The sequence below is a fragment of the Herpailurus yagouaroundi genome, unplaced genomic scaffold (assembly GCF_014898765.1).
Source record: "Herpailurus yagouaroundi ecotype Mexico unplaced genomic scaffold, PumYag 530, whole genome shotgun sequence".
Taxonomy (NCBI): Eukaryota; Metazoa; Chordata; class Mammalia; order Carnivora; family Felidae; genus Herpailurus; species Herpailurus yagouaroundi.
Genome location: NW_024412747.1, coordinates 2,451,651 through 2,470,027, shown reverse-complemented (window position 1 = coordinate 2,470,027; position 18,377 = coordinate 2,451,651). Strand labels below are relative to the sequence as shown.

The 18,377-nt window shown below is 38.7% G+C and overlaps 1 protein-coding gene across 13 annotated transcripts in view; it reads left to right on the top strand.

Annotated features, from left to right (window-relative positions):
* Positions 1–18,377, top strand: part of RYR2 (ryanodine receptor 2) — a 768,472-nt gene that overhangs the window by 306,507 nt on the left and 443,588 nt on the right. For all 13 annotated transcript variants that reach the window (XM_040464903.1, XM_040464902.1, XM_040464892.1 and 10 more), the window contains 3 exons: positions 6,896–6,970; positions 10,596–10,674; positions 13,944–14,056. In XM_040464903.1, coding sequence (XP_040320837.1) covers positions 6,896–6,970; positions 10,596–10,674; positions 13,944–14,056 — 267 coding nt within the window. The remainder of the gene's footprint in view (positions 1–6,895; positions 6,971–10,595; positions 10,675–13,943; positions 14,057–18,377) is intronic.

Here is an 18,377-nt window from a genome sequence, read left to right as displayed (position 1 = left end):
CATGCAATTTAATTTTTATTTGAAAAGCCAAGAAACAATGTGTAGAGAAATTTATTGTATTCGCTCAGTGAAGGCTTAATATAATTTAAAAATCCAAAAGAATGTCATTTCTTTTTAAATTTCTGTTTAATATTTACTTATTTTTGAGAGAGAGAGAGAGACAGGATGTGAGTGGGTGAGGGGCAGAGAGAGAGGGAGACACAGAATCCCAAGCAGGCTCCAGGCTTCGAGCTGTCAGCACAGAGCCCCACGTGGGGCTCAAACCCACGAACTGTGAGATCACGACCTGACCTGTGAGATCACTTAACCAACTGCGCCACTCAGGCACCCCAAAAGAATGTCATTTCAAAAGATATAAACTATGAAACCTATTAACTCAAAATTCTGGATGTAGATTTAAAAGGTCGCATGGAAGAAAAGGAAGCAAAGTGTCCCTGGTTGAGTGTCTCTTGAGTCTATGTCTGTCGTTCATATTTTCCAAAACTCTGTACTATGAGTGTTGTGGGGTCCCCACAACTGGACCTATTCATTAACGTTAAGAATTTGACAGTTGGGGTGTCAGAGCAGATGACTTCTTTGAAGCCATCTATCATCAAGGACACAAAACATTTTCCTAAATTTCAGATAACAGAAGATACTATTATAACCTTAACATTGGGAAGAGAGGACATTAACCACTTAATTAAACATTATGAAACAAGCATTGTAGTTGGGAAATGGTATAAATAGCAGCAAAACATGAGTATGTCCTCTCGTTGCAGATATGAATACGTACCTAATGAAATGGGGTTTGAAAAATTCAGTTTTTCTTGCCAAATCTGCATTTACACTGCTCTTTTTTCCATCTTGCCGTTTTATCATACCAGTCTCTTATCCAATGCCATATCTACTTCCCCTTGGAAGAGGATGAATGGGATGGTTACCTTAAACTTCTCTTTCAAGCGTTTTCATGAGAGCAGGTTCATAGAAAACTCAGTGCAAACAGAAAGATGATGTAGAATGGAGGAGGGCACGTGTGGGGAGCACTGCGTGTAGGAGACGAGTAGTGACCAGACAAGTTCTTCTTCTGAAACCAATATTGCATGGTACGTTAACTACCTAAAATGTAAATTAAAAAAAATAAAGATGATGTAGAATCAATTTAAACCAGGTAGCATACCTGGAATGATTTGATTAGGGTCTAATTCCCTTTAACTGCAAAGCCAGAAGCCCGATGGCTTATTTTTGTACCTGCATTGGATGATCCAAAGAGGTTAGAATCTAAGCAGAGGGTGTATGTGTGAAGTTATAGCAATTTAAGCCACTGACACGGGAAAAGATGCCGAATTTTCTTTAGCTTTCATCTTCCAATCGTGATTTGCTTTGGGTTTCATACCTGGACAGGCATTGTTTAACCTCCTAGAACCAGACAGATGTTTCCTTGTGGTGAGAGCCCATTTCTACTCTTGGCGCAGTGGTTGGTTCATAGATCTTCGGTCTGCTTCCACAGGAGACCTTTAGGTTAAGACACCCATCAGAGGTACACCATCCAATGCCAAATGGCCATCTTGACACTGTTCAACTGGCTTCGTCAGACACACTTACTCTGCACCGAAGACAGATTTCTCATCAGTTATTATAATCATCTTGTGAATCTATTACGTGATTTCCTGTTAAAGAAGGCAGGGCTGCGAGTGTCTGTGTCCTGCTGCTGGGGACCCATAGGTTGACCGAAATACCAGGCCCCCCAATTCTGTGTGATTCCTCTTTGATCTTGTGCCGTTCACAGTTGCATTTTATAGGTCATTGTCAGATGATTTAAAAGTTTAAGCATGGAGATATTTTTCCATTTTTCTCCCTGGAACAACTCATTTCCCAAATTTGACTATTAGGATTTGAAGGTAAACTTAAAAGCTTCTCTGCTTAAATATCTGAGCACAATGAAAGAAGTTCTCTAATACAAATTTCTTGTTCTTGTCTGTTGTTTCATATTTTGGCATGTACTCAAGGATCACCTGCAGTAATAAATTTCTTTTAAGATTTCATTGTTTTACTTCTAAAATGGCATGTTATGTCATAGCAGTCAAGGAATACAGAAAAATGCTGTGGTCTGACTTATTACAAAAACAACCTTTTTGCATAATAAGGGCCTGGAATGATGATGTCCTACATTTATTAACATAGCATTTTTATACAGGAAAAAATAGAAAAACAGAAAACTTAAAGTGTTTAGATATTATACAGTTAGTAAATTAGATAGTGTTAAAGAGTAATAATAGGGGAGACATGCTAATAAGCCAATATATAATACAAACACATATTTAAAGAACACAGAGCCAAAACAACAACAATAACAACAACAACACCACCAAAACAACAGAAACACAGTACCAGTAATTTTTTGTGTGTATAAACCTCTTCAGTATCTTAGTCATTGCTATTATGATTTTATGTTTCGTGCTTTTCTGCTCTTATACATCAAATGTAGTTACAATGATCCAATTTGTCCCTTTTCCCACAGAGGGTAGTATGAATAAATTATACCCCATGATGGCATATTGTTCTAAATAATGTAAACATAGAAGCATGTACATCAAAGCTTTTACTTACAATATGGGTCCCCTAATTGGACATCTTTAGTAAGATCCTGGCAAGCCAGAAGCATAGGAATGCCTAATAATACTAAATTGATATTAAGATAATTTGTGTAAAACTTGAAGTGAGGCTGGTTTAGAACACATACAACAGTGTTGATTAGATTTTGTTTGAATGTACTCTGGACTCTTTTATCCACTCACAGCTCATGAGGTCATTTTTTTACACTGTTGTGGAACATTAACCGTGTCAGTCATTTCAGGGATAATGGGTCCAAATCCACACACAGAACTGAAAACAGGCTTTCTTTGTTTTTGTTTTTGTTTAATTTTAGAGAGAGAGAGAGAGAGAGAGAGAGAGAGAATGAATAGGGGGAGAGAAGTAGAGAGAGAGAGAGCACGAATAGGGGAAGAGAAGTAAAGGGAGAGAGAGAGAGAGAGAATCTCCATGCTGAGTGTGGAGTCAGTCATGGGGCTCGATCCCGTGACCCTGGGATCATGACCAGAGCCAAAGTCAAGAGTCAGGTACCCAACTGACTAAGCTGAAAACATGTTTTTAGCTGATATTTTCAGAAAGTCAAATTTCACCTTTTAATAACTGATGGTTAGCTCTCCAACATCAGAAGTACTGAGAGAGTTTGGAAATGATAGTTGTTGATGTTTTTGTTATTTTTTCCACCTAAAATGGCAGTAGCACCTTAACATAGACCCTCATTGTCTACAGGAGACCACAGTAGTCTAGCGGGAGCTGATTTCCAGATCCTGGTTCTGCTGGGGGGGCCCATGAAGGGCTGATGACCAGCAGCTCACTAAATACATCACAGACTCAACCAACCTTAGAGGCAGGGCTAGGGTACCAGCAGCTGCATTTTCAGGGACAGGTAGAACCTAAGTCATGCTTGGAAATGTATTCAAGGACTTGTAAGTTCCAGGTAATATTTTTACGAAAAGGATCTGATGATAATGCATCCCATAGTTGGAGGCATTAAGAATCATACAAAGAATTAGCTCCTTAAAAAAAAAAAGCTTTAAGGTTTATTTATTTTTGAGAGCACAAGAGAGAGACAGAGCGTGAGCAGGGGAGGGGCAGGGAGAGAGGGAGACACAGAATCTGAAGCAGGCCCCAGGCTCTGAGCTGTCAGCACAGAGCCCAATGCGGGACCTGAACTCACTGACTGCGAGATCATGACCTGAGCCGAAGTTGGATGCTTAACGGGCCTAGCCACCTAGGCACCCCACAAAGAAGTAACTCTTAAACTTGTTTTCTTTGTTGTTAGTGTGCAAATATTTGAAGGAAACTATGTGGGATCCAATATATAGTTGTTGAGTAAATGAATAATTAGAGCTTTCAGTTCTTATTGAAAATAAGAAAATATTATGCATGCTACCCTTGGCATCAAGTGCACTGTACCTCTCAGACAGTAGTCTTCCAAGACACAGCACAGAGTGTTTCTTTCGTGTGATACTTACTGGAGAATTAGCAGGACTAGTTAGAGTATAGATGGCTTTCGTGGGAACTAAAAGTCTATTTGTCTCACATAAAATGACATTTTTCTCCTTCTTTTCTAAATTGGTACAATTGAAAGCAATGCTTACTTTGCCCATATGGCAAAGTCCAAAAAACGGTTACTAGGTTAACTTCAAAAACCACTAAGATTATTTTTTTCCTGTGTATGTTCTTGAAAGGGGGCCAGCCTTGAACTACATTAGCTTGATTGACTCTTAACCTAGTTGGTCCTGGCGGGATTCCCAAAGCATAATATGGTTATACAGCTGAGTCCTTATAGGTTTAGGTTTGGGAGGCTAAAGGGAAAATGGACCTTTGTTCTGGGGTCCTGATACATCACCCAACAGTGATGATCTTTTTCTCATTGAAATTCTCAGGGGAAGTCCAACAGTCTACCTGAAGCACAGTGTTGTAGAGTGTTGAAGGCAGAACTCTAGAACTGGCTAGTATTTGGTATAGCCGCTTCATAAAGTGCCAGAAGTTCCCAATATCAGAAGAAGTCCCTAAATATTTGTTCACTTAAATTAAAGCAAGGACCAGGCCAAATTTAACAAAAATATTGACACAACTAACCAAATCCAAAAACAAAATAAAAAAAAACACAGAAAAGAACCAAGGTACCTCTTTGAATCAATCTCACATACATAATTGTTTTCATATATGTTTGTTGAATGAACAGTTATCCAATATATGCTCAAGTGTGGAAATTGCACATTTTATTTTTTTCTGATTTAGAGGCAATTGGAGTAGTACCATTTAAAATGACACATTAGAGGGGTGCCTAGCTGGCTCCTTCTGAAGAGAATGCCACTCTTGATCTTGGGGTCGTGAGTTCAAGCCCTATATTGGGGATAGAGATGACTTAAATAAATATAAAAAATAAAATGAGACATGAGAGAAAAAGTAGTGTGGACCATGTGACAGAAATTGCATTCACTTTGTGTTAATTGTGCTCTCTTAAGTAACAAAGTTAATTTAGTGTGGGTTATTTGCATATTTTTTCAGTTCTATTAAAACTAAATCTGCAGCATAAATTTGTATTTAAGTGGTGAGGAAATCTATAGTGTAAAATCTATAATTGCCTAGTTGTATAAAATCTGTAATTGGAATATCTGCCTTAACCAATTTGAACATTTACATATGTGTGTGTGTGTGTGTGCGCGTGTGTGTGTGTGTGTGCGTGCGTGTGTGTATGTGTGTATTATATATAAGTGAACTAAAGCAAAGTGTTAGAGTAAAAGGATCATTTGCCACTTTTGGGTTAAATCTAAGGCCTTGTCCTTCATTTTTAAAAAATCTTATTTTGGGGCGCCTGGGTGGCGCAGTCGGTTAAGCGTCCGACTTCAGCCAGGTCACGGTCTCACGGTTCGTGAGTTCGAGCCCCGCGTCGGGCTCTGGGCTGATGGCTCAGAGCCTGGAGCCTGTTTCCGATTCTGTGTCTCCCTCTCTCTCTGCCCCTCCCCCGTTCATGCTCTGTCTCTCTCTGACCCAAAAATAAATAAACGTTGAAAAAAAAATCTTATTTTGATTGGTGTGACTGTTAAGTGTTACTCAAGGTCAGTTGTATTTTGTGGCTGTGGAACCTGTATGTGGTATGAAAAGGTAAGCTCCTATCAGAGTGACCCACATCAGGCAAGGTGAATAAAATTGTTCTTGGCTACACGAATCAAACATTATTTTAAAAGAAATGAATACTTTTCAAAGAGTGCCTAGTTCTGCGAAGGAATATGATTTTGCAAAGTAGATTTTTCCCTTTTGCTCTCAGTGTATGAAAAAAGCGATTCTCCTTTTTTTAAAGCAGGTTTTCTTATTTGAATCCCTTTCAAGACCTGTTTTAAGAATGGTTCTGAGGTCTTTTGAGCATAACATGTAAAAAAGAGTTATCCTAAGGAGTTGTACGGAACAGTAGGAAGCGGGTATCTTTTGAGGGAAAAGAGCTATAGCAGTATAATATATTAACGTACTTTCTTGGGGCACCTGGGTGGCTCAGTTGGTTAAGCGTCCAACTCTTGATCTTGGCTGAGGCCATGATCTCATGGTTCATGAGATCAAGCCCCGCAACGGACTCTGCGTTGACAGCATGGAGACTGCTTTGGATTCTCTCTCTCTCCCCCTCCCCCACTTGTACACATTCTGTCTCTTTCTCTAAATAAATAAACTTAAAAAAAGATACTAATGTACTTTCTTCACTTCTTAAAGTATACATAAGTCAGTATCATCACTCCTTATCCTAGTAAGCTTTCCCAGTGATTTGTAAGTATGCTAAAATTTGAGAAGCATTTCTCTATTTCATATTTAAAAACTTGGACTCTTAAAAAAAAAAAACAGTTGGAAGGCATGAAACAATTTCAAACCTGTAGATGATTTGATCCATTCTGTGCTTTAGGAATTCTCTTTCATTGAACAGATATTTATTTAGTCCTTATTGTGTGCCAGGCATTTTGCCAGGAACCTGGGGTACAGTGGGTGACCAAGGTACCGTAGTCCCTGCCCAGTGCAGCTCACAATGTAATGGGAAATAGAGACAATAAGTAACTATAAATAAGTAATTACAAATTCTGGTAAGTACTTACAGTTAGCAAAATCAAGTTCATTCTTCAAGAACTAGATCAACTGTCAGACTCTCCGTAGAGATTTTTCTTGGTAGCCTTATTCCAACTTAAACATTCTTATCACAGCACTTTGCTTACTTTTATTTTATTCCTTCCTATTAAATGTTTCCTTGATAGCAAGAGAGTATTTTATTGACGTAGTTAAGTTTACTCTTTTTTCTTTTTTTTTTTTTTCTTGTCGACCCTTTCTTCTTTCTATGTAGACTGCTCAAGGTGGTGGTCATCGAACACTCCTGTACGGACATGCCATATTGCTACGCCATTCCTATAGTGGCATGGTGAGTACGCATTTTGATTTCATCTCTTACAGGGCTCATTTAGATATACATCAGCAGGAAGTGTTGGTAATAGCATTTCATTGATGGTATTAATAAATTGGGATGGATGCATTCTTTAATACCTTTGTACCTTATTTATTTTTTCTCATTTAAAAAATGAGAGTTAGCTTAGATGATCTGTAAAGTCCTTCAATTCTATCATTTACGACTCCTATTTTTTATTATCTTAATTTTTGATAGACTGGTTTTAAGAAGACAGAGGTGTAAGAGTCAAATAAATATTTCTCATTTCTGTTTTTGTTTTAAGCAGTTCATTTATTAGAAAATTAAATTTTATAATTAAAGAAATTACACAGTTCATTTATTAGAAAATTACTGAAAGATAACATTGAAAAAGTCTATATCCGCAGTGTTATCCATATAGGTGTAGATACTCATATACATATCTGTCTATCTAGATACATACTTGATATACTTCTATATATTTTTATGTTATATAATATGCATTATTATTTTATATAGTTTGTAAAATGCATAAAAGTTTTATTCTACTCTTGTAAAAGCTCTATTAGGTTATAAAAGCAATACATATTTATTTTATAAGATTTGGAAATTACAGATGACACAATTCTTCATGATCATGTTAATGGGAGAAGAATGTTTAGGGACTTTAAAAAAATTTAATCCTTGGGGCGCCTGGGTGGCTCAGTCGGTTGGGCGTCCGACTTCGGCTCAGGTCACGATCTCGCGGTCCTGAGTTCGAGCCCTGCATTGGGCTCTGGGCTGACAGCTCAGAGCCTGGAGCCTGTTTCGGATTCTGTGTCTCCCTCTCTCTCTGACCCTCCCCTGCTCATGCTCTGTCTCTCTCTGTCTCAAAAATAAATAAATGTTAAAAAAAATTAAAAAAAATTTAATCCTTTCTGTTCTTATTAATTTTTTACATAATTGAGATCTTACTACATAACCAAATTTATATCCTGATTTTCTAAACATATTGTTGTAGCATAAGCATTTTCCACATAATTTAAATTCTTCATCAATATAATGTTCTTGAATACATGATGGTCCAACATTTAGAAGTATAATATAATTGATTGTTTCTTTGATGAAGAAAATCTGTTTTAGAGATTTACATAATTCTGATATTATGTAAATCACTTCAGAACAGGTGACCAAGCATAGCCTCAATATCAGTACCCAAAAACATATAAAAAATTGTCAGTCAGGACACGTAGATAGCTCAGTTGGTTAAGCGTAAGATCATGATCTCACAGTTCATTGCGTTTGAGCCCTGCACTGACAGTGCAGAACCTTCTTAGGATTCTCTCTCTGCCTCTCTCTGCCCTCCCCGCTCATTCTCTCTCTCTCTCTCTCTCTCTCTCTCTCTCTCTCAAAATAAACTTAAAATTGTGAGTCTTATTCATGATTATCAGTGTGAAAATCTGACCTAAATTTCTGGTGAATGGAATTCAAAAGTATAAGAAGAGAAGTATAGGAAAACTGTAGATACCATTTAATGATGACTTAATAATATCATTTCTATTAATGTGCTACATCATGTAAATAGGCCAGATAAGAAAAATTGTGATCATTTTAACAGGTATTGAAAAAGGTTTTTAATAAAACTCGACACCCATTTCTAATAAAAACTAAGCATTGATGATTAATTTCTCAGTGATAAAATATAAACATCAATTCAATAACCAACATCAATCTTAATTGTCAAACACTAAGGTGGTTCTTGACAAAACCCAGTCAAACAAATAAACAAAACCAAAAGTACATTAACATGGTTCTGGATCTGTTGGCTGACACAGCAATATAAGAAATAAAATTTAGGAAAATACTCTAGTAAAGCGGCTGGATACTAGATAAATACATAAATACAACCTATTTGCATACAGCCATCATGCATTAAAACTTCATGGAAAGAATTCTATTCCAGAACTTGGTTAGTCATTCTGGGTTCACACTCACTTTCTCAAGTGTGCTAGGTACTGTTTTAGGTGCTGGGTATAGTAGTGAATAAGATCATAACCTTGTCCTCATGGAACTTAATGAACATTTAGTGGAATAATTATATTACCTACCTCATAGTTGCTGTGAATATTATTGGAAGAGAGAATTTATGGTAATATTGATAGTACCCAGTACTGTAATTATTGCAGGATGTAACAGAAGACTTTAACAAGATAAAGGAAGACACAATATATTTAGAGCTAAAGTCTATGAACCTCAGGTATCACCATGGGCAGCCTTTCTCAAGGTGAGACTCACAGTCCTACACTGGCTCAGAACATTTTTGAGGACCCTCAAAGCAACTTTTCTATAATTTTGGGAGCCAGTGTTTTGTAGACAAAAGGCAGAATTGGAATCTCCATGTTAATTTCATTTTACATCCCCATGGCACTGACTTCCACTTAATGTGCCGGCACATCTGTCCCAATTGATTCACTCTCGCCTCATCACAGTTACTGGCTCCCACTGAGGTGGGTGGATCCTGTTTCATAGAAGGAATTTTCTAGGCTTTGCCCTATTTGTTCAGTAACTCTGAGAGGTCTGGACTTGCTCCATCCCCAGAATTGTCTCTGAGTACTCTTTGCAGGGCTCCTGGTCTTGCTGGCAGTGCGCTTGTTACGTAGATGATAGTGTATCTTGACCTTATACTACGTTCATCCTTGTGTCCTCATTCTTATACCAGTTTGCCAAGATTTCTGAGGTTGGGGTACGGTTCAGGAAGGTGGACTGAAAAATTATGCTAGACTTTATGTTCAAGCATATACAGTTAGGGAAACTTAAGGGGGGGGAGATGGAAGGAGATGATGGTGTTGCAAGAGTTCAGTTACCCATAGGGAATCACACACACGTATACATGTGATAGAACCTCACTTCAGGGAGGTGACATGCTGCACACCAAAATGAATTCAAATTCAGATGAATTTCAGTGAGTGAAAATTTTATTTCATTTAAAAAAAATTTTTTAATGTTTGTTCATTCATTCATTCATTCATTCTTTTGAGAGAGAGAAGTAGGGAGACAAGGGCAGGGAGAGAGGGAGACACAGAATCCGAAGCGGGCTCCAGGCTCTGAGCTGTCAGCACAGAGTCCGACGCGGGGCTCGAATCCACGAACCTTGAGATCATGAACTGAGCCAAAGTCGGACACTCAACCGACTGAGCCACCTAGGTTCCCCGAGAGTTAAAATTTCAAAAATGAAACCAGAACTAGAAGATGAGAGCGAATAGTTTTCAAATTTCTGTTTGGGAGAAAGATTTCTGTCCGATCAGGTTGTACTTTTGCTTACGATCATGAATATCACATGAAGGGAGATGTACAAACATATCCCCAGTTATGTGTTTTCTTTTACTGACAGAACACATTTCCTAAGTCTTTTCGTGAGGAGAGAAAGGACCGCATCTCCCTTAGAGCATTGCTCCTAATGAATGCCATATGAGTGTTGTTTTCCCTCACAATGAAAAATCGCGGCTGTGCACAGAAGCATCCAGATGTGAAGGAGAAGACTGATAGAGCAGAGATAGACTGATGATAGCAAATGACGCGTCAGAATTAAACTCCCACAGGACCATAAATGTTTAGCAACAACTACTGACTCTGTGTCTTTCAGTACCTGTGCTGTCTGTCCACCTCCCGGTCTTCAACTGATAAACTGGCCTTTGATGTTGGCTTGCAAGAGGACACGACAGGTGAGCGCCTTGGGCCCCAGTGAGGCTGTGCTCAGAGAGAGCATGGCAGGGATTGGACTGGGAGAAGTTGTAAGCCATGGAGATCCATTAGATAAATGTTCTTATGGATGGAGTCAAGAAAAAAACGAATGACTTTCTAAGGAAGATTTTTAGTAGAAGGAGGAAGTGTATATTGTTTCTATTGGTTGGTCGTTCCCACATAATTAACTGGTTACTCAAACTGTACCTCAAACATTCTTCTTAGGGATTTGGATACAAATACAGTATTTACTACATTTTAAGTCTAAGAAATGTAGCATGCTTCATGTCAGGATTCCAACAAAAAGGTCAAAAATGAAAGTCTGCCTCATTTCTCCGTCCATAGGGCTACATATCTGTCCAAATACACATATATTTTTATATTTTGAAACAGAAAATGCATACATTAACACAATTTACCCTTGGGGAGAATCAAAGTAGGAGAACATAGACTCTGTTGGTGTTTCTGTTCTCAGTGCTGTGAGGACTTTACGCTTTATATGCCTCTGTACAATTTGATTATCTTATCTTTTACAATGAGCATGCATTAAAAATTTAAAAAAATTAAAATTAAATTAAAAATAAACCAATTAAAACTTTATGGAATTAAATGAAAAATTGGAATTAAAAATAAAAATAAAGACCAAGTAGAAAACAAAGGAAGGAAACAGACCAAGTCTTATTGAGTACTTTCTCTCAGGGGAGGGATCAAGCTATCCCCTCACACCTCTCCCCTTTCCTCCTTTTTAAATAATTTCCCAGGGGCACCTGCATGGCTCAGTCATTTAAGCCACTGACTCTTGATTTCAGCTCAGGTCATGATCTCACAGTTTGTGGGTTTGAGCCCCACATTGGGCTCTGCGTGGACAGTGTGGAGCCTGCTTAGGATTCTCTTGCTCGCTCTCCCTCTCCCCTCTCCCCCTCAAAATAAATAAATAAAATAAATTTTAAAAAATAAAATAAAATACCACCTTCTAAAATTTTCACAGACAACCAGTGGATAAAGATAAATATTCACCAACCTAATTAACTTTTCATAGACCAACACATCACCATGCATGACAGATTCCAGAACCCCAGGCACCAAAACGAGGAATATTATTTTTATTTTTAGAAGCTTGATCATTTCTCTGCATTTTTGCTAGTTTTGAAATGTTTCCTCATTTTAATTTACTTCAGCAACATCGACATGAAAAAGTCTTTATTTCTGTCTCTCTCAAAAAGAGTCAAAGACATGTACGATCTAGAGTTTGTTTTCATACACTGAGATGATTATATAATCGTCAAAACAACAAAATAAGGCAGTCCCTTTGCCAGTGTGTGATCCCTTTATGGTGTACTGTGTTCCCGTAGCTTTTTACATCATCTGAATTGCTGAATTATTATATTTATTGCTTGTTGTCTGCCTGCCTTGTGTGAATTAAACTCACAAGGCAGATAACTTTTCATTCCTTGTTTACTGTGTATCCCCAACTTCTAAAGCAGTGATTGACAGAGTGTGGTTGCTTTATAAACATTTGAGTGAATGAATGAAAAACTCCCTGCAACCCTAAAAATGTGAATTGAGTGAATAAAGATAAAAAACCCTGCAAGGTGACATTCACGTAAGACTGTGGTCCATATAAGGAAAGCATCTCAGGGCACATGACATGTTGGCTGTAAGAATGCTTAAGAAGTGGTATTTGATGATTAATTTACACATTTATGCAAAGTGAATTTTTATTTAGTGCCTACAATATGCTAGTAGCAGCTGGGGAAACCCCGGTGAACAAAAACACAAAGCTCCTGCTGTTATGGAACTTATTGTGGCATTGGGGAATTGGTGAAGAAGAAAAAAATAAGTGTTCTGAAAAATAATAAAGCTGGTCAAAGGGGCAGAATGAGTATTAGAGAACAGAGATCACTAAAACCCTACTTGCAATTTTGGATAGAACTTAGATTTAGATTTTAAAAGGAACTTAAAATTTTTTTTTTTTCAACGTTTATTTATTTTTGGGACAGAGAGAGACAGAGCATGAACGGGGGAGGGGCAGAGAGAGAGGGAGACACAGAATCGGAAGCAGGCTCCGGGCTCTGAGCCATCAGCCCAGAGCCCGACGCGGGGCTCGAACTCACGGACCGCGAGATCGTGACCTGGCTGAAGTCGGAAGCTTAACCGACTGCGCCACCCAGGCGCCCCTAAAAGGACCTTTAAACACATTGAGGAATTGTTTGCTTAAGTTTATATTTTAGCTAATCGGGCTGAAGAATGGATTGATGTGTGGCTCAGGAGGCTTATGCTTGACTTGTTCTGGAAGAAATTATTTGAGTTAATGTGTACCCAGATATTTTTAAGGTGTATCCTTCTATAGTAGGATTCTCTTATATTTTACCCTTAGTTAAGTAGAAACTACCACATTTGAAAATAAAAAATAAGGGGCTCCTGGGTGGCTCAGTTGGTTAAGCATCCAACTTCAGCTCAGGTCCTGATCTCATGATTCGTGAGTTCAAGCCCCGCATCGGGCTCTGCGCTGACAGCTCAGAGCCTGGATCCTGCTTTGGATTCTGTGTCTCCCTCCCTCTCTTTCTGTTCCTCCTGTGCTCACTCTCTCTCAACCTCTCTCTCAAAAATAAATATTAAAAATTTTTTTAAAAAGTAAAATAAAAAATAAAACAAGGCACAGGATAGTAACATTTCAGTGACAACACTTTGCATCTACTTTTAATTAGCATCCCCCCAAAGTACAGAGTTTTTAAAATGCTATAATGCAACTGTCACGTTGCAAATGCCAAGTCCTTTTGAAAATCATGTGCCAGAAAACTAGAGGTTATTACAGAGAGCAAGGAACATGTGATTATAGAAGGAATGCAGTAAGACCAGCATGACTGGTACATTTGACCATATGGTAGCGTAAATAAATACCTTGTAAGCAATTCTCAGTGTGGGGGGTGGCGGGGTGGGGAGGGAGACACCAAACTTCCCAGAATGTCACAACCGGGTTCCATTGCATTTGGCCATGTCTTTACCCTAAGCTAATTTGGCCTCGGTCTTTGGAGTTGCGTGGTCTACCAGATGAACTTGCAGTAAACTGCAAGTGAACTTTCAAACTTCTGAAAGCTGGGTGAGAAGAACCATTTTATTTATTTATCGGGAGACCGACTTGAAGACTTATTTTATGAAAGACTCTTTCATTTTGGAGGTGCTGGCAGACAAAATCGATTTTAAAATAAGAGGCATCTCTTCGTGTTTCCCCTTTCCAATCGTCCTGCAGGTGAGGCTTGTTGGTGGACTATTCATCCTGCGTCCAAGCAGAGGTCGGAAGGAGAAAAGGTGCGCGTTGGAGATGACCTCATCTTAGTCAGTGTGTCCTCTGAGAGGTACCTGGTAAGTGTGGCAGGAGGGGTCGGGTGTTGGGTGTTGGGTCCATGAAGTTTTCACCGGAAACCCAAGACTGCAAATTCCCTAACGAAATTGCTTAGAGACAAGGCTGTATCTCTCTTTGATGAGTTATAAATAACTTTAAGTAAGGGACTAATGTGACCTGTGTGCAAGTGTGGCTTCCCGGGTTTATTTAGACAGGCTTCCCTTGTGCCCTTAGTTTGTGTGTTCATGATACTGACAGCACCTGTTCTCAGGTTATTTTATTAATGACATGCAAATACAGTCTAATCAGGAATTCAAAATTCCACGGACTTTATTTTGTGCCCACCGAAGGCTGTGTTAAGGGGATTGTGATTACCTGTTTTGACATGTACGAAAGCAAATTAGTATATGAGGAACTTGTGCCATGTTGACAAAGGAGAAATAGATGAAATAAAAACCAGTTCCGGTCTCTCATTGACACGGCATGGTTTCAGAGGGTGGGGGTTAGAAATGGGAGTGTGAAAAAAGAAGTTTGTATTGTATCATTGGAGGTGTATTTTATTTTTGTGGTGAGGCCGTTATATATTTAATTTAACTTAGTAAATTGTATTTTTGCTGCACCCAAGTTTTCAGAAGAGTGAAATCAATGGAAGTGTGAAGGATGCCAGTGCAAAGTATTCTTTTTATTTTGAGGTTGAAAAAGGAACTCAACAGAGGCACCTGGCTGGCTTAGTCAGTGCACCATGTGGCTCTTGATCTTGGGGTTTGTGAGTTCGAGCCCCGCGCTAGCTGTAGGGATTACTTAAATAAATAAATAAATCTTAAAGAAAAAAAAAAGTAAGTATAAATTATAAACTTTCCAAGAATATTTATATAAAAAACTTCCAAACATCACAGTGGATGATGATAGAAATAAAAATCAGAAATGGAACATTGTAGCAGTTAAGCAGACACTGATTTATAGAAAGTGTATTCCCACTGCCATAAATGAAAAGAAACTCTTTTTGCATAGTCGATTTAAGATCAAGAAGGTAGCTGGTGCCCCTTGCTCTGGGAACATGGAAATAGGGTGGGTTTAGGCTGTTGGGAGTCAGATTGTGCTTATCAACACATTTCGTTCCAATTTTGAGATGTATCTCAGAAGAACGGTTTTGTTTCACTTGCTCTGTGGAAAGAGGTAATGGTAAAGACCAAGAAATGATGGAACAGTGATGGTCTAACTCACAGGACTGTTACATTAAGTGGAACATCTAATGTTGAACAGCCAAAGGGAGGCCTGGAGTGTTCCTCTCCTTTTGTCTCTTGACCAGTGTGGATGGAAGCGGGCACCATCCATGCTTCTGGGATAATACAGACATGTCAGCTTGTCAAAGAAGCATTTATTAAGCCCTTGCTGTATGCACATGCTGTGTCTGTGAAGGTGCTGTACATCTTGATCAGGAGATAGATCTTTGGAGTTGTAATTTTACTTGGAAACCAGTAGCAGCTAAAAGTAATCATTGCATGCTTTTATTTTTTTTTTTTAATTTTTTTTAATGTTTATTTATTTTTGAGACAGAGAGAGACACAACATGAACAGGGGAGGGGCAGAGAGAGAGGGAGACACAGAATCGGAAGCAGGCTCCAGGCTCTGAGCCATCAGCCCAGAGCCCGACGCGGGGCTCAAACTCGCGGACCGCGAGATCGTGACCTGAGCTGAAGTCGGTCGCTTAACCGACTGAGCCACCCAGGCGCCCCCATTGCATGCTTTTAAATGTATACATATCTTATTTTGATTTGGACATGACTGTGCATGTTTTTGCTGTACAATTTGTACTTCCCACGACGTAGCAGAGTTTACCTGACGGGATGCCATTGTTAGGTACTGAAGGAGTAGAAAACTCGGAATCTCACTGGGGACCATGCTTCTAGCATCCCTTCTGCCACTAATTCCCTGAACTCCCTGAATTCTGGCTTTCCCACTTGCAAAATGCTGGTGCTTATATTTAACACAAGTTTACTAGGATGAACCAATCAGATAATGAATGTGAATAAGGTATGATTTCAAAAGCACTTAGATGAATAGTATCAATAATCATAATGCATGAGGTTCACCTTCTCTTGCCTTTAGAAATAAATCTCATGATAAATGAAATTCACGAATTATTTTCCAGCTACAGTTTAGCCAGTTCACCCAGGTTCCTTTTCTGGTATGCTTTTAGCGAGCTACAAACAGTGGTCACTCGGACTGTTTAGATTTCGCTTTTGTTTGGGCAGGAAGTCAGTGCTTTCAGTGTTCATCTCTGTGTACCTAGCGTGTCGTAAAAACTGCAGGAAAGACCAAGGGCACATTGCACCTGCTTTCTGCCCTCAAAGCATTAGTGGAAGAAGCGAACCAAATACATAGGGAACTGTAGAAGAATATTGTAAGGCAGTAAGTATGTGTTACAGTTTTGGTTTTGGGTATAGGGTATAGGGCATAGGGATGGTTAATTATTTCACACTCTTGCTGTCGTTGATTACAAGAATCTGGAGAAAGTGTGATAAGGGTAAATAGTGAGGGAGCAAAAGGATTTTGGAATAGCAGTAGCTGGAATAACCCGTATACTGCGCCTAAATAACTAAAAATGGGCTCTGTGTATAAATATCTGTTTATTAGTGTAGGGTCTGGTAAGTATGAGCCTGGGCCAATCACGGAACTTCTTAAAACCCTCACTTTCCTCACCTGCAATATGGTGATAATAAAGAACGTAATTCACAGGGGTGTTAAAAAGATGAAATTCTTTGATCCAAACCAGAGAGTTGCTTAGTGAGTTGCTATCACTGTTTACTTGGGAGATTTGTCCTTGTGGAGAATGGCTAACGACGCTGCAGATACTTAACCAGAAGAAGAAGAAGTCGGGAAGGCAGGAGTAAAGGGAGTAATATAGCTGATTTTAAATAGAGGTCTACCGTGGAAAGCCAGGTTCACATTCTGAGAAGTTGCTGATGTGTTTAAAAGTAAATAATTTAATAACTTTGGCTGAAAACACATCCGTTAAAAATAACTACTTAAAATAAACTTTTCCAGCCATTGATTTTATAACTTTCTAGTCATTAGTGCCTGTGGACCTTTGATCTAGTTTTCCTCCACTAACAGAGATGGTTAAGCTGAATTGGGCTTTAGGTACTCTAATAAAGCTTACAACTGCTGGGGTGCTAATGGGTAAAATTGACTTTACACGATTGATTTTCACCCTGTCCTCTGCAGCCGTGCCCCGTGGACAGAAGAGGGCGCTGTGTTGGACACCAAGCAGCCCAGGCTGTGCCCTCTACTTCATATGTTGCTTCTCTGCGCATGATTTCCAAGGAATAAGGGGTCTTATTTCTAGAAATAAGTTGTTGCAAACCGCTCATCCAAATATGGTCTTTTCTCAACTTGCTGTTTCATATTCTCATATGGAATGATACCTTCATCCTCTTTTCAGGATATCCAAGAAGAAAAACAAAACCCCTGTGTCCCTATTGGAACTGTTTACTTTTTTTCTTTTAAGAAGAATTGACAAAGCAGCTTAAATATAAGACAGATACACAACTTAAAATAAAGAAAACATGGCCGTGTAGGTAGTGCTGACTGTGAATCTATTTCAAACTGAACAAATAAAGCATACACAACAACTTTTATTGGTTTAGAAAGACATCAGATCACCCTGGTACACACAGAAGTCTTCAATCCATGGGTTGGATTACTTGCATTGGAAACATTGATTTTTTGACTAATTTTTTCTTAATTAGGTCACCTATAGAAACATACAGATTTTTTAAAGATCCATGAAAACATTGCCATTGTCTGAAAGTAATTAGGCAAAGCTGAACCCCACAATCTAAAGAGTGGTCGGCAGATGCTTAAATAAGGCATTCTCGGGTTCATAAGAATTTCCCTACCATTCCCCTACCCATCTCTGAATTTCTCATAAGAAGGACAAGGTGTTTTGACTACATAAGAAGTTGCTGAATTTCCTCAAGTTGCATAAAATACTGATAACTAAAAAGGACAGCGATCATAAATCTTTTCAAGCTAATTATTTTGCAGCAACCATTTTTATTTACTTTGAGCCTTTTTTTTTCTCTCTCTCTCTGTGGCTCCAATGATGGTATCATAGAATATTCCTTTCGGAAAGAGCGTCTATTCTGTGCCCCTCATTTTTTCTCAGAAGGAGAAAATGAAGCCCGAGGGGTGATATGTCTTATGTACTTGTGTTTCCTGTCACTGGATGCTAATGTATCCAGAATGTTGCTCACCAGGACCCAGGTGCCTGACACTTAAGAGAGAAATATTTGTGTTGAATGAATGCATCCCATAAGGGTTGAATTCAGATATTCC